The 26,485-nt window shown below is 49.7% G+C and overlaps 1 protein-coding gene across 1 annotated transcript; it reads right to left on the minus strand.

Annotated features, from left to right (window-relative positions):
- CTXN1 (cortexin 1) lies at positions 1 to 25,862 on the minus strand. Its single transcript, XM_058163706.1, has 3 exons — positions 25,754 to 25,862; positions 2,257 to 2,360; positions 1 to 865 (listed from the first exon to the last, which is right to left on the minus strand). Exon 3 carries the CDS (start codon positions 674 to 676, stop codon positions 422 to 424), a length of 255 nt encoding a protein of 84 aa, XP_058019689.1. The 5' UTR covers positions 677 to 865; positions 2,257 to 2,360; positions 25,754 to 25,862; the 3' UTR covers positions 1 to 421.
- Between the last annotated feature and the right edge of the window lie 623 nt (positions 25,863 to 26,485).

The following is a 26,485-nucleotide window of genomic DNA, read 5'->3' on the forward strand; positions in this document are numbered from 1 at the left end:
AAAAAAACAAACTTTTTTTAACTAGCCAGCATAAGGCAGGGGCTTATGGGGGCTCCCAAGCATGCAAAATTTGCACCCCACTTGGGCCTCCCGGATTTTTGGGGGGAAGGTGGAAGCTGGCAGAGGGCAAATTCCTGGATTTTTGCCACAGTGAACAAGGTCCCTGCTTGCAAAGCCTCCCCGAGAGGCCTGCAAACCCCATTTCCCCTTTCCCATCTGGCCCCCATCCACCCCCATCTCTACGACACAAAGAAACACCGAAAAGCCACAGGGAAGACGGGGGATCCCGCGCCGGCCCCCCAAAACAGACACCTCACAGAGAAACACAGCGGGACAGAGGACCCCAAACCCGGCCCCTTTCCTTGGCAGGAGCAGCAGCAGCCCAAGGGGAAGGGCTCCTGCCCAGGGCCCGGGGTCCCAGCTAGACCAGAGCGTAGTCGAACTGGCCGCGCTCCAGCCCCTCCTTGTGGTCAGTCCAGGACGAGGCCGGCATGCGGCTGTAAGGGTCCAGCAAGATCCGGAAGCATCGCACCATCAGCATCACGAGGAAGATGAGCAGGAAAATGACGAAGGCAAAGACGGTTTTCTGCTCCGCATCCATGCCCGGGGCCCCGGGGACGGACTCCGCCTGCCCAGGAGACAGAAGTTCATAATCCAGGGTTGAGGCGTCATCCATCACTGCAGTGCCAAGAACCCACCACCAGGGGGTCGTGGAGAGAGAAGGCGTAGGCGATGGTGGAACCTGGCCTGTTAAGCAGCCCCCATCTTCCAGTGGGGGGGGGGGCAACCGGGAAAGCCTCCCTTGGCTGGACGAACTAGGCCACGATCGGCATCAGGCGGGGCTACAGCTGTGGGCTTCGGGCACCTGGAAAAGAAGCAGAAGGGAGAGACGTGCCCCCCCCCCACATTTGACCTCTGACAAACAGAGCGGATGCCAAGGGGGGACTCTGCAGGGTTAGGGTCTGCGGCTGCTCAGCCAGGGGCACAATCGATGGGCAGAGAGGGAGCCCCAAACTTCCCCCCTCTTTATATCTATCTATCTATCTATCTATCTATCTATCTATCTATCTATCTATCTATCTATCTTCATCCATCCATCCAGCCATCTATCTACTATATCATATCTATCTATCTATCTATCTATCTATCTATCTATCTATCTATCTATCTATCTATCTTTCTTTCTTTCTATCTATCTTTCTATCTAATATCTATCTATCTATATCTTCTATCATCTATCTATCTATCTATCTATCTATCTATCTATCTATCTATCTATCTATCTATCTATCTATCTAATCTACCGTATCTATCATCTATTTATCTCTGTCATCTATCATCCATCTAACTGCTATCTATCACCTATCTATCTGTCTGTCTGTCTACCTATCTACCATCTCTCTCTCTATCTATCTATATCTTCTATCATCTATCTATCTATCTATCTATCTATCTAATATCTATCTATCTATCTATCTATCTATCTATCTATCTATCTATCTATCTATCTATCTATCTATCTATCTATCTTCTATCATTTAGTTACCTATCTATCTACTTACCTCTATCTCTGTATCTATTTCTATCTACCTGTATCTCTCTATCGCTTTCTCTATCACTCTATCTATTATGTCTCTGGTAGTTAAGAAGCAAAACGAAACTTTGAGGAACCTGAAGCCTCAGATCTTTATTTCGTTGGACCCCTGACAGTCTCCCTATATCTACCTACTTAACTACCTATATCTATCCACTACACAGTTCACACAATCTCTTGCTTTACGATTCCAGTGATTCGCTTAACGACCACAGTGAGTGCAATGACTGCTTGCATGTCACTTTTTTCAATGCTGTGGTTGTTAAGTGAACCCATTGTTCACCATATAGGAGGCTTTGGGGGGGTTTTTTGGGCCAGAAACCAGAAGTGAACCAGCAAAACCAAAACGGTTTCCAGCAAAAACATCGTCAGTTGCATCGTGAAGTTTGCATGAAGGTCATAAGCCCCTTTTAGGGGATCCACTGCAACGTTGAGGGGTTGCCAAGTAAGTCAGCACTGCATGAATTGGGGGGGGGATGTCTGCAACTAGAGTTCCGGCCCCTCCTCTGCTATTTGACTCCACCTTCTGATGTGTAGCTGGGCTGCCCTCCCCCAGAGCCAGATAAGGGGAAGGGATCCAGCGATCATATTTGCGGCAATGCTTGGCCAGGGATCCCCCCCTTCCGTCCAGCTGAAGATCCAGTGGGGGGGGGTCTTCCTACCTGCTGCCCACTCTCCAAGGCCACCTGCATCTCCGGGAGCTGGAGAGAGAGAGATCCACAGCACACAGGTGAGGGTCTTGCGGCCTCCCCACATCAGGCAGAGGCTGCGAGAGAAAAAGAAGGTGGGGGGGGGGAGAACGGCCTCAATGACATGCACACTTGGTCAGAGACCCCTCCCCACTCCACTGAAGGGTCAGCGCCCTGCCTCCAACCTTTGTCAGCCCCACCAGAAGACGCCTCCGCAGAAGGAGGCCAAGGGACCCCCCCCTCCCCGCCCCACGTTTTCCATGCCCAGAAAGACCAACCAGCTGTTGCAGTTGGAAGCCTTGCCTTGTTAAAGGGCCTTGGGGGGGGTGTCTCCTGCCCCCTCCCCAACTGTGAGGGGACACCGAACCTGTGGAAACTCAGAACCTTGAATAGACCTGCCCTCCCGCCCTTTTCCAACCTTGTCCAAAATGGCACAGGGTCTCCTGCTCCAGCAGGGGGTTGGACTAGAAGACCACCGAGGTCCCTTCCAACTCGGTTATCATTCCGCCACCCCTGTGGGTGTCCGCCATCCTGTGTCTGGTGGGAATGAGTTGCTGCGGGGGAGGGGGAGGTTTCTTGCCCCCTTGGATTTCTTTTGGAAAAGCGATCGATAGGATTCCCGAGTCTTGGAGGGTTTAGATGGAAATAAAGACCGTAAAAAGGAAACAAGGAGAAAATCCTCAGCGTCACCAACCGGACTCTGCCAACCGCCAAGAGCTGGCAGAGGAGCCGACCTCTTCAGCCTCCCTGGCTTTGTCTGGTTGCTTCCTTCCAGGCCTGGGCTCTGGGCCTTGGCTGGCAAGGAAGGAAGGAAGGAAGGAAGGAAGGAAGGAAGGAGGGAGGGAGGGAGGGAGGGAGGGAGGAAGGGAGGGAGGGAGGGAAAGTAGACGGAAGGAAGGAGGGAGGAAGAAAGGAAGGAAGGAAGGGAAGGAAGGAAGGAAGGAAAAGGGAAAAAGAGAGAAAGGAAGGAAGGAAGGAAGGAAGGAAGGAAGGAAGGAAGGAAGGAAGGAAGGAAGGAAGGAAAAGGGAAAAAGGGAGGAAGGAAGGAAGGAAAGAAGGAAGGAAGGAAAGAAAGAAGGAAGGAAGGAAAGAAAGAAAGAAAGAAAGAAAGAAAGAAAGAAGGAGGAAGGAAGGAAGGAAGGAAAAGGGAGGGAGGGAAAGTAGACGGAAGGAAGGAGGGAGGAAGAAAGGAAGGAAGGAAGGGAAGGAAGGAAGGAAGGAAAAGGGAAAAAGGGAGGAAGGAAGGAAGGAAGGAAGGAAGGAAGGAAGGAAGGAAGGAAGGAAGGAAGGAAGGAAGGAAGAAAGAAAGAAAGAAAGAAAGAAAGAAAGAGGAAGGAAGGAAGGAAGGAAGAAAGGAAGGGAAGGAAGGAAGGAAGGAAAAGGGAAAAGGGAGGAAGGAAGGAAGGAAAGAAGGAAGGAAGGAAAGAAAGAAGGAAGAAAGAAAGAAAGAAGGAAGAAGGAAGGAAAGAAGGAAGGGAGGAAGGAGGAGGGAGGGGAGGAAGAAGGAGGAAGGAAGGAAGGAAGGAGGAAGGAAGTAAGGAAGGAAGGAAAGGAAGGAGAAAGGAAGGAAGGAAGGAAGGAAGGAAGGAAGGAAGGAAGGAAGGAAGGAAGGAAGGAAGGAAGGAAAGAAAGAAAGAAAGAAAGAAAGAAAGAAAAAGAAAGAAAGAAGGAAGGAAGGAAGGAAGGAGGGAGGGAGGAAGAAAGGAAGGAAGGAAGGGAAGGAAGGAAAAGGGAAAAAGGGAGGAAGGAAGGAAGAAAGAAAGGAAAGAAAGAAAGAAAGAAAGAAAGAGGAGGAAGGAAGGAAGGAAGGAAGGAAGGAAAAGGAGGGAGGGAAAGGAAGGAAGGAAGGAAAGGAAAAGGAGGAAGGAAGGAAGGAAAAGGAGAAAGGGAGGAGGAAGAAAGAAAGAGGAGGAAGGAAGGAAGGAAGGAAGGAAGGAAGGAAGGAAGGAAGGAAGGAAGGAAAAGGGAGGGAGGGAAAGTAGACGGAAGGAAGGAGGGAGGAAGAAAGGAAGGAAGAAAGGAAGGGAAGGAAGGAAGGAAGGAAAAGGGAGAAAGGGAGGAGGAAGAAAGAAAGAAAGAAGGAGGAAGGAAGGAAGGAAGGAAGGAAGGAAGGAAGGAGGGAGGAAGGAAAGAAGAAGGAAGGAAGGAGGGAGGAAGAAGGAAGGAAGAAAGGAAGGAAGGAAGAAGGAAAAGGGAGGAAGGAAGGAAGGAGAAAGGGAGGAGGGAGGAGGAAGGAATTTTTAAGAAGAGATTGGAATGGTATACAGGGTTTCCTGCCTGAGCAGGGGGTTGGTCTAGAAGACCTCCAAGCTCCCTTCCAGCTCAGTTATTATCTACTTTATCTAAGCTGCAGCCGCAGAGCTTGCCAGGATCCGGCCTCCATCAAACCAGGGTTGCGGCGTCAGAGCCCGGCAACCATTGCACGAAGTACGCTGGGTGGGTGGGTGGAGGGGGGAGATGAGGAGCATGTTGATCAAAGCGAACTCTACCCCCAAAGGCCGAGGGGCAGCTCAGCATATCAATCCAGCTCAGCATCCTGATTCCAGCAGCCGAGCCAGCGGACAGATGGACGGACGGAGAGAGAAACTGGCTGGGCAAAAGCAGCTTTCAAAACCTTGGGTCTTTTGCTTTTAAGGAAGGGAGGTGGGGGCAGCCGCAGGGGTCCTTCACCACGCCAAGGGCCAGCCCCATCAGGGGGGGAGGTGACTTCCCCTTTGAATATCTGCTGGGGTGTCGAGCTGTGTGCGTGGCTGCTGGCTGAGACCACCCACCCACCTGGGCGACAAAAGGAAGGAGACCCTCCAGTCTCGGGTCAGCCAGTGTCCAGAATGGGGGCAGAATTTCCATCGCTAAGCGATGGGCTTGTTGAGTGAATCACAGGGGTCTCCAGTGGGGAAGCGGATCTGGGCTCCCTCATTGGCTTCACTTGTCAGAAGCCCCCCCACCCCACCCCGAAGGTTGCAAATAGGGAGCACAAGAGCCCGGGACCCTGCCGCCATTGTAATATGTTTTTGTCTGTCTGTCTCTGTCACACACACATACACAGATAGATAGATAGATAGACAATAGATGAGAGAGAGGAGAGGAGAGGAGAGGAGAGGAGGAGGAAAGAAGGAAGGAAGGAAAAGGAGGAGGAAGGAAGGAAAGGAAAAGGAGGAAGGAAGGAAGGAAAAGGAGAAAGGAGGAGGAAGAAAGAAGAGGAGGAAGGAAGGAAGGAAGGAAGGAAGGAAGGAAGGAAGGAAGGAAGGAAGGAAAGGGAGGGAGGAAAGTAGACGGAAGGAAGGAGGAGGAAGAAAGAAGGAAGGAAGGAAGGAAGAAAGAAGGAAGGAAGGAAGGAAGAAGGAAGGAAAAGGGAGGAGGAAGAAAGAAAGAAAGAAAGGAGGAAGGAAGGAAGGAAGGAAGGAAGGAAGGAAGGAGGAGGAAGGAAGAAAGAAGAAGGAAGGAAGGAGGAGGAAGAAGGAAGGAAGGAAGGAAGGAGGGAGGGAAAGTAGACGGAAGGAAGGAGGAGGAAGGAAGGAAGAAGAAGGAAGGAAGGAAGGAAAAGGAGGAAGGAAGGAAGGAAAAGGGAGAAAGGAGGAAGAAAGAAAGAAAGGAGGAGGAAGGAAGGAAGGAAGGAAGGAAGGAAGGAAGGAAGGAAGGAAGGAAGGAAGGAAAGGAGGAGGAAAGTAGACGGAAGGAAGGAGGAGGAAGAAGGAAGGAAAAGGAGGAAGGAAGGAAGGAAAAGGGAGAAAGGGAGGGAGGAAAGAAAGAAAGAAAGAAAGGAGGAAGGAAGGAAGGAAGGAAGGAAGGAAGGGAAAGGGAGGGAGGGAAAGTAGACGGAAGGAAGGAGGGAGGAAGAAAGGAAGGAAGAAAGGAAGGGAAGGAAGGAAAAGGGAAAAAGGGAGGAAGGAAGGAAGGAAAAGGGAGAAAGGGAGGGAGGAAAGAAAGAAAGAAAGAAAGGAGGGAGGAAGGAAGGAAGGAAGGAAGGAAAAGGGAGGGAGGGGAGCAGGAAGAGGAGGAGGAGAGGAAAGAAGGAAGAGAAGAAAAGAAGAGGAGGACTCCCTGCCACAAGCTGCCAATCACTCGGGGTGGGGATGCCCATTTTTAAGAAGAGATTGGAATGGTATACAGGGTTTCCTGCCTGAGCAAGGGGTTGGTCTAGAAGACCTCCAAGCTCCCTTCCAGCTCAGTTATTATCTACTTTATCTAAGCTGCAGCCGCAGAGCTTGCCAGGATCCGGCCTCCATCAAACCAGGGTTGCGTCAGAGCCCGGCAACCATTGCACGAAGTACGCTGGGTGGGTGGGTGGAGGGGGGAGATGAGGAGCATGTTGATCAAAGCGAACTCTACCCCCAAAGGCCGAGGGGCAGCTCAGCATATCAATCCAGCTCAGCATCCTGATTCCAGCAGCCGAGCCAGCGGACAGATGGACGGACGGAGAGAGAAACTGGCTGGGCAAAAGCAGCTTTCAAAACCTTGGGTCTTTTGCTTTTAAGGAAGGGAGGTGGGGGCAGCTGCAGGGGTCCTTCACCACGCTAAGGGCCAGCCCCATGAGGGGGGGAGGTGACTTCCCCTTTGAATATCTGCTGGGGTGTCGAGCTGTGTGCCTGGCTGCTGGCTGAGATCACCCACCCACCTGGGCGACAAAAGAAAGGAGACCCTCCAGTCTCGGGTCAGCCAGTGTCCAGAATGGGGGCAGAATTTCCATCGCTAAGTGATGGGCTTGTTGAGTGAATCACAGGGGTCTCCAGTGGGGAAGCGGATCTGGGCTCCCTCATTGGCTTCACTTGTCAGAAGCCCCCCCACCCCACCCCGAAGGCTGCAAATGGGGAGCACAAGAGCCCGGGACCCTGCCGCCATTGTAATATGTTTTTGTCTGTCTGTCTCTGTCACACACACACACACATACACAGATAGATAGATAGATACATAGACAATAGATGAGAGAGAGGATAGGTAGATGATAGGCAGATGCGGATGTATGGATGGATGGATGGATGGATGGATGGATGGACAGATAGATATAGACAAATAGATAGAGATAGAGAGGTAGATGATAGATAGATAAATGAGAGAGAGAGAAAGAAGATGACAGATAGAGATAGATAGATAGATAGATAGATAGATAGATAGATAGATAGATAGATAGATAGATAGATAGATAGATAAATAGATAGATAGATACGGATGGATACGGATGGATGGAGACATGGACAGATAGAGATATATATACATCTGTGTGTGTGCTGTGACCCAGGTAGATAGTAGGAAACTCAGTCTGTGGGGAAAAAAAACACTTTTATTCGAACAGCTGGGAATTACTTCATTCCCAGCGTCGTTCAACTCAAATTAAAGCAAATTCCTCCCAACTCAAATTCCTCAGTCCAATTGCAAACCTTGGTCCAATTAGGCAAACTGCCAAAGGCCCTTCCTGGCAAACATCCAGAAGCCACAAAAACAAAAACGTATACGAAGCAGAAGACAGAGCAGAAGACGCAGCTACAATGTTGTTTTCCGGCAAAGCCCAAACGCCGTTGCTGGTCTGTTTTAAGCCTTACGGGAGGGGCCAATCATCTCTTGGCCCTACTCCCGAGTTGTCCTCTCTGCTTGAGCTGCTCTTGCCTTCTGGCAGCTCTTCTCATGCGTGCATTAGGAACAGGCTCCTCCTGTTCCTCTGCCTCTCTACTTTCTGGAGATCCTGAGCCTTCCATCCCCACAATCCCCTCTCCAGAACGTCTCAACCGTGTGGCCAGGAAGGTCTTTGAGCCCCCTTTCCAAGATGGGGGACGGCTTCTCTCGCCAAGAATCGCTTCCTCCGCCCAGCCCCAGTTCAAATCCTCCCCAATTCGGCTTTCAACGATTTTTCTCACACTAGCCTGCAGAACCCCTTCCGCTTTGTACCCACTTAGGAAATAATAAGAAAAAATAGAATAGAATAGAATAGAATAGAATAGAATAGGATGGGATAGGATAGGATAGGATAGGATAGGATAGGATAGGATAGGATAGGATAGGATAGGATAGGATAGAATAGAATAGAATAGAATAAATCAAATTAGGAGAGAAGAGGAAGAGAAGAGAAGGGAAGGGAAGGGAAGGGAAGGGAAGGGAAGGGAAGAGAAGAGAAGAGAAGAGAAGAGAAGAGAAGAGAAAAAATGGAATGGAATGGAATAGAATAGAATAGAATAGAATAGAATAGAATAGAATAGAATAGAATAGAATAGAATAGAATAGAATAGAATAGAATAGATCAAAGAGGAGAGGAGAGGAGAGGAGAGGAGAGGAGAGGAGAGGAGAGGAGAGGAGAGGAGAGGAGAGGAGAGGAGAGGAGAGGAGAGAAGAGATTAAAAGAGAAAAAATGGAATGGAATGGAATAGAATAGAATAGAATAGAATAGAATAACAGAGTTGGAAGGGACCTTGGAGGTCTTCTAGCTCAACCCCTTTCTCAGGCAGGAAACCCTATCCCATTTCAAATCGGGAGAGAAGAAAAACATGGACTTTAAGCTACGTGGATTTCAACTTCCAAAGACGGGGAATTTGTCCTTCTGCTTCCTAGCCAGCCCTTTCGGCAACCCGCATCTCGCCAGAAGACCCGGATTCACACAACCGGCCTCTCTCTGGGCGCTCTGTTTGGCAGCAAAAGACACACGGCCAATTTGCACTCCGCGGTTACGAAAACACCCAGGGAGCTCCCACAATCTCAAGGCTCAGGGATCTGAACCGTGGGAAGGCAAAAGAGCATTTTAACGAAGAAACACTCAGATGCGTCTTTTGCACCCACCCACCCCCCCCAAATGTTGGCTGGGAATCCCCGGAGCTCGCTTTTCTTTAGTGTGGGGGGGGGAGGCATGAATACTAGAATAAGAATAGAATAATAGAATAGAGTAAGAATAGAATCTGTCAGTATCCCCTCCGTCCTGCTAAGAGACTATGCCCCGGTGGCCTTGAATAACAGAATAGCAGAGTTGAGAGAGACTCGGGTGGGGAGGAGGTCTTCTAGTCCACCCCACTGCTCAAGCAAGAGACTCTGAATCATTTCAGACAGATGGCTGTCCAGTCGCTTCTTGAAAATCTACAACTTCTGGTGGCAAGCAGTTCCACTGGTTAATTGTCCTCACTGTTAGGAAGTTTCTCCTTAATTCCAGTTTGCTACTCTAGTGATCAGTTTCCATCCGTTGTTTCTTCTCCTGCCTTTAGAGAATAGCTTGACCCCCTTCCTCCTCTCTCTGGCAGCCCCTCAAATATTGGAAGGCTGCTCTCCTGTCTCCCCTGGTCCTTCTCTTCCCTAGACTAGCCAGGCCCAGTTCCTGCAACCGTTCATTGCATGTTTTAGCCTCCAGTCCCCTCATCATCCTGGTTGCTCTTCTCTGCACTCTTTCTAGAGTCTCAACCTCTTTTTTTACATTTTGGCAACCATCATGGTGATGAAGAACAGGGGCTGCATGAGAATCATGCCCCCCCCCCCAGCCACAGGTCTCCAACAAAGGGAGACATGATAGCAGTCTTCTAATACTTAAGGGGCTCCTACAAGATAACGGGGGGGGGGGAGGGAGTCAAGCTATTCTCCAAAGCAGGGGTCTCCAACCTTGGTCCCTTTAAGACTTGTGGACTTCAACTCCCAGAGTTCCTCAGCCAGCTTTGCTTTGAAGTCCACAAGTCTTAAAGGGACCAAGGTTGGAGACCCCTGCTGCAAAGCCCCTGAGGGCAGGACAAGAAGCAACGGATGGAAACTAATCAAGGAGAGGAGAGAAGCAACCTGGAAACTAAGAGACTGGACAGCCATCTGTCTGAAATGCTACAGGCTCTGCTTGTGCAGGGGGTTGGACTAGAACAGCGGTCACCAACTGTTGGTCCGTGAGGAAATTTTGGTGGTCTGCAGAAAAAATTATTTGCATTTTTTATATTGCACTAAATCCGGGGTCCTCAAACTACGGCCCCTGGGACAGATACGTGCAATCAACCTTTGTGTTGCTGCAGAGAGCCTCCCCCTTCGGGGTCTTTTTGTGTGGGTCGGAGGGGGGGCAGAAATTCTGACTTGGGGTCTGCTTCAGCCTCCTGATTCAGGGCTTTGGGCGAAAGCTGGAGGGAAGAGCTGTTGGTGGTGAAGGGCCGGAGGGCCTTGTTCCAGTGGGACTGCCTCATGGCCTGGAACTGGCTGACCATCTCAGCCCGCTGAGCCTCCAGGCACCGGTACCTGCCCTTGCACTCCAGCAGGTCTTCCTTCTGCTTGGAAAGCCTATGCTCCTAGTCCTCAGTGAGGTGCTTCTACTGAGCCTCCTCAGTCAAATCCAATTTGAACAGAGCTGTTTTGCCAACTTTTTCTCATGGTGGCTGCTTAGTTCCAACAGCTGCTTCTTGTTGGGGCCCTAAGGAGCCCAGGCGGGGAGGCAAGGAGTGGCCAGGAGGGGAGGGGTGAGTAGAAGCTGGTGAGGTGCCCCTTGACGTGAGTGACATCAAGTTGGCCCTGCCCACCCAGTCACATGACCACCTAGCCACGTCCACCCAGCCGGTCATTAGGCAGATCATATTAGTGGTCCACGGGATTTAAAATTATGAATTTAATGGTTCCTGAGGTCCGAAAGGTTGGTGACTCCTGGGCTAGAAGACCTCCAAGATTCTTTCCAACTCTGTTCTATTCTTCTCCATTCCATTCCATTCCATTCCATTCTTATTCTATATTTCTATTTTCTATTCTATTCTATTTTCTATTCTACTCTACTCTACTCTACTCTACTCTACTCTACTCTACTCTACTCTACTCTAGTCTAGTCTAGTCTAGTCTAATCTACTCTAGTCTAGTCTAGTCTAGTCTAGTCTAGTCTAGTCTACTCTAGTCTACTCTACTCTAGTCTACTCTAGTCTAGTCTAGTCTACTCTACTCTAGTCTACTCTAGTCTAGTCTAGTCTAGTCTAATCTACTCTACTCTAGTCTAGTCTAGTCTACTCTACTCTACTCTACTCTACTCTAGTCTACTGTAGTCTAGTCTAGTCTAGTCTAGTCTAGTCTAGTCTAGTCTAGTCTAGTCTACTCTAGTCTACTCTAGTCTACTCTAGTCTACTCTACTCTACTCTACTCTACTCTACTCTACTCTACTCTACTCTAGTCTAGTCTAGTCTAGTCCTGTCCTGTCCTGTCCTGTCCTGTTTTGTTCCATTCCGTTTAGGGGAATGAAGTCTGCAACCACATCACTGCACCTCCTTTTAATGGTCTGCCTGCTTGGAAACCTCTCAGACAGCCTCACTTTTGACCAGCTTGTGGGAATTTTAAAGAACAAAAATAAAAGCCAGACACCCCATTGTGATTGTGATAGACTCACATTGACTTGCAAAATTTGTCATTTCACCTGATATAATTGTGATAGTTTCGTTTTGTTTTAAGTGTCATTCCAACAGCCCTGGCCTCTACGGAAAAAAGAAAGATTCCCCCCCCCCCCATCATTTCAACAGCCAGAGAATTGAGCAACTTTCCTTGCAGGAGAAATCAAAACCCGATCGCACTTTTCCCAACTCGCATAATTTGATTCAAAGGCAGAAACGTGGCTCTGCACTTCCCCAGAATCTGAGAATGGTTACTACACCGGATGGATTTCTTCCTGAAGGGCCTGGAAAGCCACAATCCTCAACTTGTGAAGTGTAAAAATGATGAGCTGCTGGCTGGGCAGAAGGAGCTCAGTGCAGCAACTCATACAGAGACACACCGGAAAGCCTCCTTTGTTGACAAGCCCCCTTCTGAGTTGTGGCATCCATAAGAAGCCGAGCCGGGACTCACCCAGAGACTCACAAACCTCCTCCTCCTCCTCCTCCTCAGAGATTCCTTGCTAAACCTTCCCCACAAAGGGCTCGCGGTGAGGGAGGTCTGGACTGCAGCTGCTGCAGAGCAGAGGGGGATGGGAACTGTAGTCCCACCAGGTCGGAAAACCCGGTCTGGAGAAAGCAGCGGGCTCTCCCCACGCAACCACGACGTTGTCTGAATCCGTAGCAATTACGGCAACCTTCCTCGGGGTGTGGATTCACCACGACTCTGAAAGCCCTACTAACTACCCAGAACCGGCACACGCTGCTTCGTGGTGGATCCTTGACCTGACTCACAACCCCCCCGCCAAGAAGAGACCCTCGCGGTTCGAACAAAAGCAGCCGGGCAAAAGAGCTGGCAAGACTGGCAGGCAAACGGTTGGCTAGCCAGAAACGCGTCTGGGCATCCCGATCCATGTGAGAAGAGAAATGCGCAGGGTTTAAAAGGGGTGTGCATTGGCTGAACCCTACTTTCCCCCCCCCAAAAAACCAAAACCCTGCCAGGCGACTCAGAAATGCAGCAGGAAAAAGGCAGAATTCAAACTTGCTCTTCCCACCCGCCCACCTGGCACCCAAACTCTCTCTCTCTCTCTTTCTCTCTCCCCCTCCCCGACATGCAAGCCCCCACTCACCTTTCTGAAGGGAGTGGTGAGATTTGGGGTGGGTGGGTGGGTGGGTGGCAGACCCTGTCACAATCCCTGCTGGGCCAGGGTCCAAGCGGTGCCCCCACCTGCCCTTCCGCCACACCAGCCCTTTGCCTGCCTCCTCGGTTCCCCGCATCCATCCGGAGCTTCCTTGCAGCAGCAGACACCCCCAGACGGTTCCCATGGAGACGGCATCGAGGTGGATGCCGAAAAAAAAAAAAGGAGATGTCATCTCGGAAGGGGAGGGGGGCAGAGGAGGGTCTGGCGAGAGAGGGTCAGGCGTTTGGCAGCTTCCAACTGCGGGCGGCATAATGTCCTGGCAGCAGCCAGGCGGAGAGGGTTCCCCGGGGACTCAGCAGGTGCTTCTCCGGGCACTGAGATTGGGGAGGGGGAGCAGGAGAGGAAGGTCTCCGGAGCCCCCACCCCCCTTCCTCCAAGAGAGTTGGACCAAAAGAAAAAAAGGTGTACAAATTGTAAAGCATGGCTAGACAGATCATTCTTACATTCAACAAACCTTGGCGACTTTTCAGCTTAAGCACTTGAGCTCGTCTGGCTGGGAGGATTCTGGGAGTTGAAGCCCACCCCTCTTAAAGCGGCTCAGGTTGAGCAGTGGCGTAGAAGACACCCACCCCCCAAATCCCGATCAACCTACCCACAGTTGCACCCCGATGGAGTTGCCCCAGGTTATCCAAACACAGGAAGGGAAAAGAAAGGGATAGGTGATGGTAGCCGGAGGCAGGGTGGGCTTCATGACCTCCGTCGCCCCCTTCCAGCTTTACAACAGCTTGGATGAAGGAGGGGAGGGCAACTCCTTTCCTGCATACAGTTTTGATCGCCGCATTGCACATCGATGTCCTAGAACCTCATGCAGCCCAGTGTCTTGTTTCCAGCTTTACATGTCTGCGCAAGGAATTACCGTATACATAATCAAAACCACGCAGAGTCTTTAGCACCACTTTGTAAAGCCTTAGTAAGGCCGCATTCGGAATCCCGCATCCCGCAGTTTTGGTCACCACGTTACAGAAAAGATTATTGAGACTTTGGAAAAAGTGCAGAGAAGAGCAACTAAGATGATTAAAGGCCAGGAGACTGAAACACATGAAGGACAATTGCAGGATTTGGGGTTTGGCCAGTCTGGCGAAAGACTAGGGGTGATAGGATAGCAGGATTCCAGGATTTGAGGGGCTGCCCCAAAGAGGAGGGGGTCAATTTATTCTCCAAAGCCCCTTAAGGCAGGACAAGAAGCAACGGATGGAAACTCATCAAGGAGAGAGAAGCAACCTGGAACTAAGGAGAAATTTCCTGACAGGAGAACAATTAACCGGTGGAACAGCTTGCCACCGGAAGTTGTGGGTGCTTCATCACTGGAGGTTTTTAAGAAGAGACTGGACAGCCACTTGTCTCAAATGGGGTGGGGATGCCCGTTTTTAAGAAGAGATTGGACAACCGTTTGTCCGCTCTAGAACAGGGGTCTCCAACCTTGGCAACTTTAAGCCTGGAGGACTACAACTCTCAGAATTCTGGGAGTTGTAGTCCTTCAGGCTTAAAGTTGCCAAGGTTGGAGACCCCTGGACTAGAAGACCTCCAAGGTCCCTTTCAGCTCTACTCTGATTGACTGAATGCATTTGCTCAGCGTCTTTGTTGCCCTGGTTGCTGGGGGAGGGGGATCAGGAAGAGAGGTGGCCTAGTGGGTGGGGGGGTTAAAGTGGGTAGCCACGCCCCTTGTAGCCCACCTCCCCTCCCAAGCCTCCCCCCCCCGTCCTCCTCAAGGCCGGCAGCCCCACGGCTGCAGAATTGCTGGGGATGACAAGCCAAGGGAGGCTCATTGCTATTCAGCCGGAGAGCCAGGCGCCCGCGAAGGTCATCGGCTGGCGCTGGGTACCAATATTTGCTCGCTCGCTCCCACCAGGCGCTTGGGAGGGTGTTAGTTGGAAAGCCAGCTGCTCTGGTTGCCCTCTCCAGGCAGACAGGATGATGGGGAAGGAAGCCCGGAGTCCCAGCCCAGAGTCTGGGGTGCAAATACCCATACAGGTAGTCCTTCGACTTACAACCGCCAATGGAGCCCCGTATTTCTGTCGCTCAGCGAGACAGGAGTATGGAGGAAGAAGGTGGGTTGGGTGTCGCGCTTTGAGTTACTTGTAAAACAAAAAAAAAGAATAAGGGTTGGATGCAAATCAATCCAGTGAGTGAGCTTTGTCTTGTTTTGCGACCTTTCTTGCCACCGTTGTTAAGTGAACCTGGCTTCTCTGGTTGGCTTGGGGGGACACTGTGACCATCATCAATACTGACCAGCTGCCAAAGGGTCCCAATTTTGATCAGGCAACCGTGGGGAGATGCTACGACAGTCATAAGTGTGGGGTCATAAGGGAAAAACAGGTCACATTTTTTCCAAAAGCCGTCGTAACTTCAAAACAGTCGCTAAATGAATAGTTGTTCCGGCGAGGACATCCTGTACTTTATAAAAAGCGGCCCCCGGAGGCCAGCTTTGGGAAAAGGCACCAGCCAGACTAAATGCCCACTCCTGGCTCGTTTAAAGACAGCAAAAACGATGCCAGCATTCAACAAAACAAGTTGAATTTTGTTGCCTTGGGCTCTGCACCCGGAGCAATCCTCAACTTATGACCACCGCTTAGCGACCATCCAGAATTCTGACGGATCTAACTTACAATCCCCTTGTTGCAAGCCACCCAGAGTTGCCTTGCAGGAAGCAAAATTTAATGATATTTAAATAATATTTAATATTTAACAAATCAATACCGCTTACTTATTAAATATTAAACATTACTTATTAATAATATTCAATCACGATTACCATTGTTGAATTGTTGTTAATGCGTTGCATTCTTCTTTATTAATAAACAAAAAAAATAGTTTGCTTATTTGCCAATAAAGAAGGCCAGAATCAAAATTTCCAATGTGAATGAATGCATTTGAGGATGGTTTTAGGCCTGATGTTCGGGCAAAGCCACGCCCAGAGTAAACGATTGCTTCACTTAACAAAGACGGGTTCACTTAACAACTGCCACAAAAAAGAAAAAAAAACCCTGTAAAATTGGGTGGGTTCCAGTTTTAGCAACCGTGACGTTACAAATGGGCGTAACTCAAGGACACCTTCGCTTCTGCTTAGCAGGTAGCCTCCCCCCCCCATCACCGCCTCGTACGTTATTTAAAATGACGTTTGGTGTGGGGGGCGTTTTTTGCCTTCTTTTAATTTTAGACCTCGGTGGGGGTCTTAAAACCCAAAATTTCTCAGCACAAAAAAACTGCATTCCAAGCTATGGCCTTTCTCTTCAAAACAGGACAAGGCTCCAGTCCTCATGGGTCTGAAGTTAAGGCTGATTTTTATTTTTTTTTAAAAAAAGGGGGGAGGAATATCTTCTCCTGAGAGGGGCAACTGACAGACCCGGCCTGACTGCCTTTTTTTGAAGCCCCCAACCCCCTTTTCTCTCAGGTCCCCCAAGCTCCCTTCGACTCGTCCTCTGAAATCTGACAGCAGAGGACAGGAGAGCTCCAGAGGTCAGCCACGGTTTGGAGGGGACGGACGGACGGACGGACGGGGGTGGCAGAAGAGAATGCTGACTGGAGCCTTTCCTCCCGGTTGAATCGTGAGAAGAAAGATGCAGCAATTCAAAAGTTCTGGGCTGCATAAACAGAGGGATAGAAAAGCCAGCCCTGGAAAGGAGGGAGGGAGGGAGGGAAGGTGCCAGCAATTGACCCGAACTGCCCTCTGCTAAAACTTTCGGACCCTGAATGATTTGCCACCTTCCGTGGAGAATCTGCGGTCCAACGTGAGGAGCAACACTGGAAAAATGAGATTGGGATGGGCATTTCTGCAAAGGAACGAAATGTTCCTTTCTTCCTTCCTTCCTTCCTTCCTTTCTTTCTTTCTTTCTTTCTTTTTCTTCTTTCTTTCCTTCCCTCTCTCCTCCCTCCTCCCTCCCTCCTTTCTTTTTCTTTCTTTCTTCCCTTCCTTTCCATCTCTCCCTTCTTTTTCCTTTTCCTTCCTTGTTGCCTTTTTTCTCCCTACCTCCTCTGATCCTTCCTTTTTCTTCCTTCCTCTCTCTTCTCCTTCCTTCTTTCCCTCTTTTCCTTCCTCTCTTTCTTTTCCTCCCTCCCCGTCTTTTTCTTTACCTTCCTTCTTCTGTATTTTTCTGTTTTTTTTCTCCTTCCTCTCCCATTTCCTCCTCCCTCCCTCTCTATCCCCTTCCTTCCTTTTCCACCCTCCTTCCTGTTTCCTTATTATTATATACTATTTTGTTCCAAACTCTGGGCAACTCCTAATCAAAATACAACATAACCTAAAGGGGAAGGGGAGGGGAGGGAAGAAAGGAAGGGAAGAGGGGCAGGGAACTGGAGAAGGGAAAGGCAAGGCAAGGCAAGGAAAGGAAAGGAAAGGAAAGGGGGAGAGGGAGGAAGGAAGGCAGGAAAGGAAGGAAGAAAGGAATGGGAAAGGAAAGGAGGGAGTAGGAAGGAAGAGGAAAGGAAAGGAAAAGAGGGGGAAGGAAGGAAGGAAGGAAGGAAGGAGAGGGAAAAGAGGAAAGGAAAGGAAAGGAAAGGAAAACAAGGAAAGGAGAAAAGAAAAGATTGGAGAAAGGAAAACAGGAAAGGGAGGGAAGGGAGGGGAGGGGAAAAAAGGAAAGGAAAGGAAAGGAAAGGAAAAAAGAAGAGAGGGGAGAAAGGAAAAAAGGAAAGGAAAGGAAAGGAGAAGGGGAAGGGGAAGGAGGAAGGAAAGGAAAGGAAAAGAAAGGAAAGAAGAAAGAGAAGGGAAGGGAAGGGCAGGAAAGGAAAGGAAGGAGGAAGGAAAGGAAAGGAGAAAAGGGGAAGGGGAAACTTCCTGTCAGTGAGAACAATTAACCAGTGGAACTGCTTGCCACCAGAAGTTGCGGGTGCTCCATCCCTGGAGGTGTTTAAGAAAAGACTGGACAGCCATTTGCCTGAAACAGCATAGGATCTGCTGCTCAGGCAGGGGGTTGGACTAGATGACCTCCGAGGTCCCTTCCAACTCTGTTTTTCTGTCCCTTGCTAATAAACGAGGGCTGGAAAATCCTGTTGCAGTTTTTGTATTAAAAATTTCTCTCCATTCTACATCTGAAATCAAACGCAGGGCAACCTGAGGCCGCGCAGCAACGGTTAACGTGAATTAGACCCGGAAAAGCGGAAGATATTGATAGAGATATAAAAAGCAGTCTGGCTATAAAAAGCCATCGTCTCTCTTCCCTCTAACTGGGTGCGAGAGTTGGACATTCAAGAACAGCTTATCAAAGACGAAGGGCTGCTCTTTGAGCTCTGGGGCTGGCCTAACAGAGAGCTCTTCAGTCGAATAAAACCAGACGCATCACTAGAAGGTTAAAACAAATCACAAGATTACAATCCGGTTTACTTTGGCCAGGTCATGGGTGCAAATGCATGTCCGCCCGATGCTAGGAATGGTGGGTGGAACAAGAAGATGGGGCAAGCAAAGAAAAGAACAGGCTGGCTTGATCACTTCAAATCTGATGCAAAGTTAAACATCCGGTGACCGAAAGAAACCATGATTGACGGCGTAGCATGGAGAGTGCTTGCCTATAAAGTCGCCAAGCATCGGACAGAAATAAACGGTTAAAAAGAAATATGTGTGGCAAAAATCTCAGCCTTTTTGAAAGACGATACGCAAGAAAGAGACTTAAGTGAATGGAAAAAATGGATCGACTATATTCAAAGCAGATATCAGACTAAGAGATATCGGACTGCATTTGAATGATTTAGGATGTATTATTTTTGATTGTTTTGGGGGAGGTTAGGAATTGACGAGAATTGTAGGATTATAATTTAGTTAGGAAGGAAAAATTTTTAGTATATGTTTGCTTTATTTTTACTATACCTTGTGTTTGTTCCGGGAAATCGGGGGGGGGAGGGGGGAGGGGGGTAGAGGGGGAGGGGGGGGAAGCTTTTTTTTTTGTAAAAGCTTTTCTAATAAATAAAAAAAAGAAATGTGTGTACAGGTTCTCAGTCATTCAAGTTAGGGTTGTCCCAAAGGTGGGTTTTTTTTTCAAGAGGCAACTGGACTTTCTGGGGGGTTTTTCCGCCCACCTGCCTCAGCTACACGCCATCCTATTTAAGCACATTTTTGAGGCCGGGCAAATGTGCGGAAGGCACACGCATGTGCAGAAGGCAGGGGCGCACACAAACCGGACACACACCCACATGAAGCAAAGGTGCGAACCGGTAGTAACATAATGTGAAACCTACCACTGATTAGGGGAGACATTGGCAGTCTTCCAGTATTTTGGGGGCTGCCCCAAAGAAGAGAGGCCAACCTAATCTCCAAAGCACCAGAAGACAAGAAACAATGGATGGAACCTAATCAAGAAGAAAAACTAACTTGGAACGAAGGAGAAAATTCCTGACAATGAGAACAATTAAACAATGGAACTGCTGGCCACCAGAATCTGTGGGTGCTCCAACGCTGGAAGTTTTTAAGAAGAGACTGGACAGTCATTTGTCAGAAATGGTCTAGGGCCGCGATGGCGAGCCTATGGCGCGTGTGCCACAGGTAGTATGTGGAGCCATATCTGTGGGCACGCGAGTGTTGCCCTAGCTCAGCTCCAGCGTGCATCGGCCAGCTGATTTTTCGGGCCTTCCAGGCCTACCGGAAGTCAGGAAATGAACCGTTTCCAGCCTCTGGAGGGTCTCGGGGGTGGGGGGAGAGGGGAGGCTGTTTTCGCCCTCCCTAGGCTCCTAGAAAGTCTCTGGAGCCTGGGGAGGACGAAAAACGGACCTATTGGGCCCACCGTGGCATTATGCACCAAAAATAAGGGGAGCACGGGCGGGGACACACACACACACACACACACACACACACGTGTGGTGGATAGGGTGCATTGAATTATGGGTGTGGGCACATGCACAACCCCCCCCACATACACACACACACTGCTTTTGGCACACGATGGCAAAAAGGTTACTCATCACTGGTATAAGGCATAAAATGGCCCAGCCCTGGAAGTTTCTAAGAAGAGACGGGAAAGCCATTTGGCTGAAATGATACAGGGCCGCTACTTGGGCAGGGGGTTGGACTAGATGACCTCCAAGTCCCCTTCTGCGTTCCGTGTTCGTGGGTTCTCAAACACTGGAGGCTTTTAAGAAGAGACTAGACAGCCTTCTGTCCAAAAGGGGATAGGCCAGGGTCTCCTGCTGGAGCAGAGGGTTGGACTAGAAGACCTCCAAGGCCCCTGCCAGCTCGATTCTCATTCATTGAAACTTATTCCCAAACGTGTAAATTGTTTGGAAAATTATATGGGGAATATGGGGAAGAATATGAGGTAAATGTTACATTCTTATAAGGAAAGATGATGCTTATTATTAAGTATGATGGAGATATAAATATGATGGATTATAAGGTATATTGAGGAATAATTTTTGATATTACAACATTGGAAGATGGGATATTGTTTATTACAGAAGACTGGACTTTAAAACTAATGGACTTAGATGAGAAGATAGAATTATCACCCTATTTGAAAGATTATTCTTGAAAGATATATATAATGGAGATTGAAATAACAAAATAACTAAATAGCTTTTAAATGAATAGAAGGTAATTTTATTACTATTAAGATTTTCCTTTTCCTTTTTTTTTTATGGAAAAGGGGAGTTGAGGTTCAAAAAGAGGGATGGGAGTTTATGTTAATTAGCATATTTTAGCTTATGATTGTTAGATACGATACCCTGTATTTGCTCTGGGAAGTCCGGTGGGGGGGGGGGAGAGGGGATGGGGGAAGGAGGGAGGAGGGAGGGAGGGATGCATGGGGGAAAAAAATCTTGTAAAACTTTTTCAATAAAAAAAAAGAAAGAAAGAAACTTATTCCCAAACTGGGAACAAACTCTAGGGTAGGGAGAGAAGAAAAGAAACAGTCAGCTGGGACCGAGGGAAGGCAGCATTCCCAACGACAAAAGAAATGGGGAGGAAATTGTAAACCAGCCACTCTCACTTTCTTTGGCTGCTGTTCAGTGCTGGAAACTCGATTACAAGCACAGAGAACAGAAGAGGCAGGTAAAAAAAAAAAAAAAACCCTCCCAGCTTCTTCAGTGTCCCCCCCCTCTATGTGCAGAGTTAAAATATGGGGGGGTTTCCCCACCCCAAATGGGAATTTTGAAGCAGGTTTTGAGAGCCGAGCCGAGAGCAGCACTTTCGCCGTCTGGAGTGCAGCTATCATTGGGGTGAGGGGTTTGGGGGTGGCGGGGTCCCCACAAGCAGATCAGTTGGGAAGAGGGGGGGGAGATTAAGTGGCTCAAAGAAAGGATCTAGGCGAGGGTTTTGTTTGCTTTTCGATACTCGAAAGACGCTCTTCGGCTGGCAGCTGAGGGGTATGGAACCATCATGCATTTTAAATTTAAATTTTTAAACATTGGCCTTTTTGTAATATGCTTTATTTTAAATTTTGATTTTAATTGTATATATATTGTGTTTTATTTTGGCTGAGTCCTTCGGGAGAAGGGCGGTATAAAAATTTAATAAATAAATAAAATAAATAAATAAATGCTGATTTTAGCCAGGCTGGTGGAAAGGGGCTACCGAAAGAGCTGCAAAAAAGAAAAAGAAAAAGAAAGAAAGAAAGAAATTTAAAACTAAAAAGTTTGCACGGGAGGGAGCTTCCAACAGGACATATATCCAGGAAGAAATAATCCAGATGAATCAGGGGAATTCCTAATTCCTAATTTAGTGGGAAGCGTTCTTGGAGGTTCCTTCATTAAGCTGCTATTTGTCATTGTTTGTCTGAGTTGGTAGCTTGCTTAGAACATAGAATAACAGAGTTGGAAGGACCCTTTGAGGTCATCTAGTCCAACCCCCCCCACCCCTGCTCGAGCTGGAGAGTCTGCACCAGTCAGTGGTTATCCAGTCTCTTCTTAAAAGCCTCCAATGCTGGAGCATCCATAACTTCCAGAGGCAACCCGTTCCACTGGTTAATTGTTCTCATTGTCAGGAAATTTCTCCTTCGCTCCTTGATGAGTTTTTTTTTAAATTTGAATTTATATCCCGCCCTTCTCCGAAGAGTCACCCATTCCTTCTTTTCCTGCCCTCAGGTGCTTTGGAAAGCAACTTGGCCTCCTCTTCTTTGGGGCAGCCCCTGAGATATTGGAACACAGCTATCATGTCTCCCCTAGTCCTTCTTTTTATTAAACTAGACATACCGAGTTCCTGCAACCGTTCTTCATATGTTTTAGCCTCCAGTCCCCTAATCATATTCGTTGATCTTCTCTGCACTCTTCCAGAATCAGATTTTTAATTAAAGAACTACAAAGAAGAAAACAACATTCCCATCAACAGCGACAGGAAAAGTCCCTTGCATATAAAGAAGGAGCAAACTCCCCTCCCTTCTAGCGCTGATGGTATTACCTAGTTGGGTCACAAAACGAAAGAAAAAAGAAAACCACCAAGCTCAGAGAGCACCGAGGACCTCCACAAACCACGTATTAATAAGGCTGAACCACACCTGAGCATGCAAAGCCCTGGGGCGTGCTGCCCTAAAGCAGGATTTACTCCAAGGAGCAGTCTTACACCTGCAGCCAAATTAGATACAATTGGCTGGTGAAATTAAGCAATTGCATAAATTGCTTTCCTCTCCAAAAAATGTACCCACAGGGCAGGGATGAGAGGCCCTGTTCTGGATCCAGATTGGGAGGGAAGCGGGTTTTAACAGGATTTGGATCATCCTCATCCTGCATTTGGCAGAAAGATTTCCCATCCAGCCACAAAGCCCCTCTCTCTCTTTTTCACCCTAGAAGAGAGGCTCAAGATCTAGATGGATCTTGGCAGACTTGAACTCAATGTAGAGAAAAGTAAAGTCCTACACTGAGGCAAGAAAAACCAAAAAGACACATATAAACTGGGTGAAACCAGGCTTAATAGCAGTGACTGTGAGAGGGATCCTGGAGTTTTAGTGGATAACCAGCTAAATATAAGTGTGTGCAGCGGTAGCCAAAAAAGCCAATGCAATCCTAAATTGCATTAACAGAGGGATACAATCAAGATCAAGGGAGGTACTAATACCACTCTATAAAGCCTTAGTAAGACCACACCTAGAATCCTGCATCTAGTTTTGGTCACCACACTATAAAAAAGAGGTTGAGACCATAGAAAAAGTGCAGAGAAGAGCAACCAGGATGATGAGGGGACTGGAGGCTAAAACATGAAAACTCAGCTCTATTTCCACTGGCAAAGGATTGCAGGAGGCCGTGGCAGCCGAAAACGGAGCTGGGGAACCCATTTTCACTGGCAGAAGCCCCTTGGGCTGGTTTCCAGGGTGGCCCCGGGGGCCAGATCTAAGCCCCCCGCGGGCCGGTTCCAGCCCCCCTTCCAGCCCCCCTTGACCTACAAGGTCCCTTCTAATTTTGTTAATCTGCAATCTTCCTGATGCAAAGGTAAATTGCTTCTTCGCAGCCTTTCCCGACGGGTGAGGAAAAAACCCTTTAAATCCAGGATGCTCAAATGTTTGGGTGGGGGGGCAGTTTGACTGTTGGCTGCTAGCCTGCGTTAAGGAAGGCCAATTGCGTCTTTATCTATCCGGAATCGATTTGAAAGGTGTCAAAAACAAGAGAAGAGGATAATTAGAACTGCAGAAAAAACAATAGCTACCAACCTGCCTTCCATGGAGGACCTGTATACTGCACGAATCAAGAAGAGGGCCGTGAAAATATCTACAGACCCCTCATATCCTGGACATAAACTGTTTCAACTCCTACCCTCAAAACGACGCTACAGAGCACTGCACACCAGAACAACTAGACACAAGAACAGTTTTTCCCCCGAAGGCCATTACTCTGCTAAACAAATAATTCCCTCAACACTGTCAAACTAGTTACTAAGTCTGCACTACTATTATCTTCTCATCGTTCCCATCACCAATTTCTTTCCACTTATGACTGTATGACTGTAATTTTTGTTGCTTATCATTAAGTGTTAAATTATACCCTATGACCATCAACTGTGTTGTAAATGTTAAATGTTGTACCTTGATGAAGGTATCTTTTCTTTTATGTACACTGAGAGCATATGCACCAAGACAAATTCCTTGTGTGTCCAACCACACTTGGCCAATAAAAAATTCTATTCTATTCTATTCTATTCTATTCTATTCTATTCTATTCTATTCTATTCTATTCTATTCTATTCTATTTTGAAACCCAGGGCCCCTCGTAGGCGCAGGAGAAGGATGCCCTGGAGGGGCAGCCTGGGAAACGTCTCTTCCACCACCGCCCCATACAAACCACAGAACCAGCCTTACTAGGCAAAATCTGATTTTGCAGCAAGCTAACCTTCATCCCTGCCTGCCCAGCAGGGTGGTGGGACCCGTCTGTAAACCTGCCCCCCTCCCCTTGCTCCAAGCAGTTGCTCTGCTCAGAGCCCTGGCCGAATTCAAAGATTTACAGGTCACCCAGGGTCAAAACAGCCCCACCCAACTCCGTGCCATCCGTGCGTTCTCGGATTTGCCAAACCGAGGACAGGCGATCTGGTTCAGCCAGGCCCTGCATTGAGCCAAATCTTAAAATTCTCATCTCATCCAAGCACAGTTCAGGCCCTCCCCGCCCCTGCCCCGCCCCTGGGAGATGCAAATGTTAATTCCAAGGGGAAATTCGCTCTCCATTGAAGCAAGGGACCATTTGCCACTTCTGCAGGGAACTGTTGGGCATGGAAGGGAGTTCAAAATGTGGGTTTTAAAGTCATCCTTTCGAGCCCGGAAGGGTTGGGGGAGGGGAAAAGAGGGAAGGGGGCAAAGTTTGGGCAGACTTGAGGGGCTTTACGAGGCAAAAGTTGCCCCATCTCTCCTCTCCCTCTGCTTTGCCCAAATGCCAGCCATGCTGTCGGTACCCAAAACCTGCATTGTTGTTACGTCCACAGCAACTTCAGACTGACACACCACGAGCCAGAGATTCCTCCCCAAGAAACCACCTTAGCTCTGCCTTTCGGGGGCCCCAACCAGGTTTGAATAGTCAGGATTCCCAGCCAGCCTTTTTGTGTGGCAGGATCAACCCAAGAGGGTGGGGGGTGGGGGGAGGAAATCCCTGCACCTGCAAGGGCAAACCCACCCACCCACCCGCCTCGACACCCAGCATTGCTTTTGAAAGGCAAGTTTCTAGCCCTTAGGAAAGGGGGGAGATTGGTGGAGGGGGGCTGGGGCTCAGGCGGAGTGGGGCACTTCTAGAGAGCAGGGAGATAGGAGGAGGAAGAGGAAGAGGAGAGGAAGAGGAGGGGAGGAGGAGGGGGGAGGAAGCCCCCCCCCAACTGTCCCAGATCCCCTTTTTCTCGCTAAGAAAGCCTTTCTCCCTTCAAGCCCCTCTCCGGAGACGGTGCCGGCGGCGGCTCCTGGGCTTTGTAGTCCCGGGCAGAGGCCGGGGGCGCCGGCGAGAGTGAGCCGCTCGAGTCTCGACCCCCGCTTCCTTCCCCTCCGTCACCTGGCAGGCAGGCAGGCAGGCAGGGCGCGGCCGGGCAGCTGTTGCGCGTAGCCCGGGCGGTCGCTTCGCTCCGCCGCCCGCAGAGGAGAGCCGGAGCTGCCGGGGCTGCTGCTGGATCGGAGCCGGTCCGGAGCGGTTTGGACTTCCAGCCGGCGGCGCCGCTTGTGGGGAGGCTGGCCAGGGGGCGGGGAGGGAGTTCCGCGCGATCCCGGCAGCCGGCAACGCCTCGCCCTCCGGCGGCTCCGCGGGCGCCTGGTTGGGGATGGCCGGTGGGGCTGGGCAGCTCCCCCCTCCCACTACCACGGCCCCTCCCTCCTCTTTCTCTTCCTCCCCTCCTCTTTCCCTTCTTCCTCCACCTCCTCCTATTTTCTTCCTCTTCTTCCTCCTCTTTCTCTCTACCTCATTTCTTCTCCTCTTTGCTCCTCTTCCTCTTTTTCTCTTTCCTCTCCTCCTCCTCTTCCTCCCCTTCTCTTTCCCTTCTTCCTCCACCTCCTCATATTCTTCTCCCCCTCCTCTTCCTCCTCCTCTTTCTTCTACTATTTTCCTCTTCCTTCTCATCCTCTTCTCCTCTTCCTCCTTCCTCCTCTTCCTCCTCTCCCTCCTCTCCTCCTCTCCTCGTACCGGGATGCCTTTGATTCCGCCGCCCTTCTTAGCTCGCGGTCCTCCCCGGGCGAGATGCGGTGGCTACCAGGCGATTCCTCCGAATTGCTCCGTCCAGCCCGTCCTGGCCTCTTCTGGCCGCCGCGATGGCCCCGCCGGGCGCCCGCAGGGCGGGATGGCTCGGGCTCTGCTGGAGGGTTTGGGGTCGCGGGGAGCTGTGATCGGGAGCCCCTCGGCCGCTCTCGGGGAGTCCGAGGCGAGCTGCTCCTGGAGGCCTTTTGGGTGCGCAGCCTTAAAAAGACCTCTGGGCTGGCCCGAGAGCTAAACCAAGATTCTAGACCTCATGACCGAGACACCGGCCGTCCAAGAGGCGAGCTCCTGCCTCCGCCGGGGCTCCAAATGCCGCTGCTAGGAGCCGTCGCTGTCCCGGGGGGCGGAGGGGGGCGAGTGGGGGAGACTGATAGCCCAGCCCCCTCCCCACCCCACAGCCTCCCTCCAACGGCTGAGAAACAGCCCACCAGAAGCCCTCAGCGCCTCTAGCAGCCCGACCAGCTGTCTGGGAAACAGGTGGACGCCCCCCCCCCACAAACCCGCAGGGAGGGTCACCCCCTCCCCGCAAGGCCTTCTGGGACACCCCCTGGACCCCAGCAGGGCAGGGAGCGAAAGAGGAGCTCCTCCCTCACTGGAGAGTTTTAAGAAAAGACTGGACAGCCCCTTTTCTGGTACAGGTTCTCCTGCTTGAGCAGCGGGCTG

Source organism: Ahaetulla prasina, chromosome 1 (genome assembly GCF_028640845.1).
Source record: "Ahaetulla prasina isolate Xishuangbanna chromosome 1, ASM2864084v1, whole genome shotgun sequence".
NCBI classification, from domain to species: Eukaryota; Metazoa; Chordata; class Lepidosauria; order Squamata; family Colubridae; genus Ahaetulla; species Ahaetulla prasina.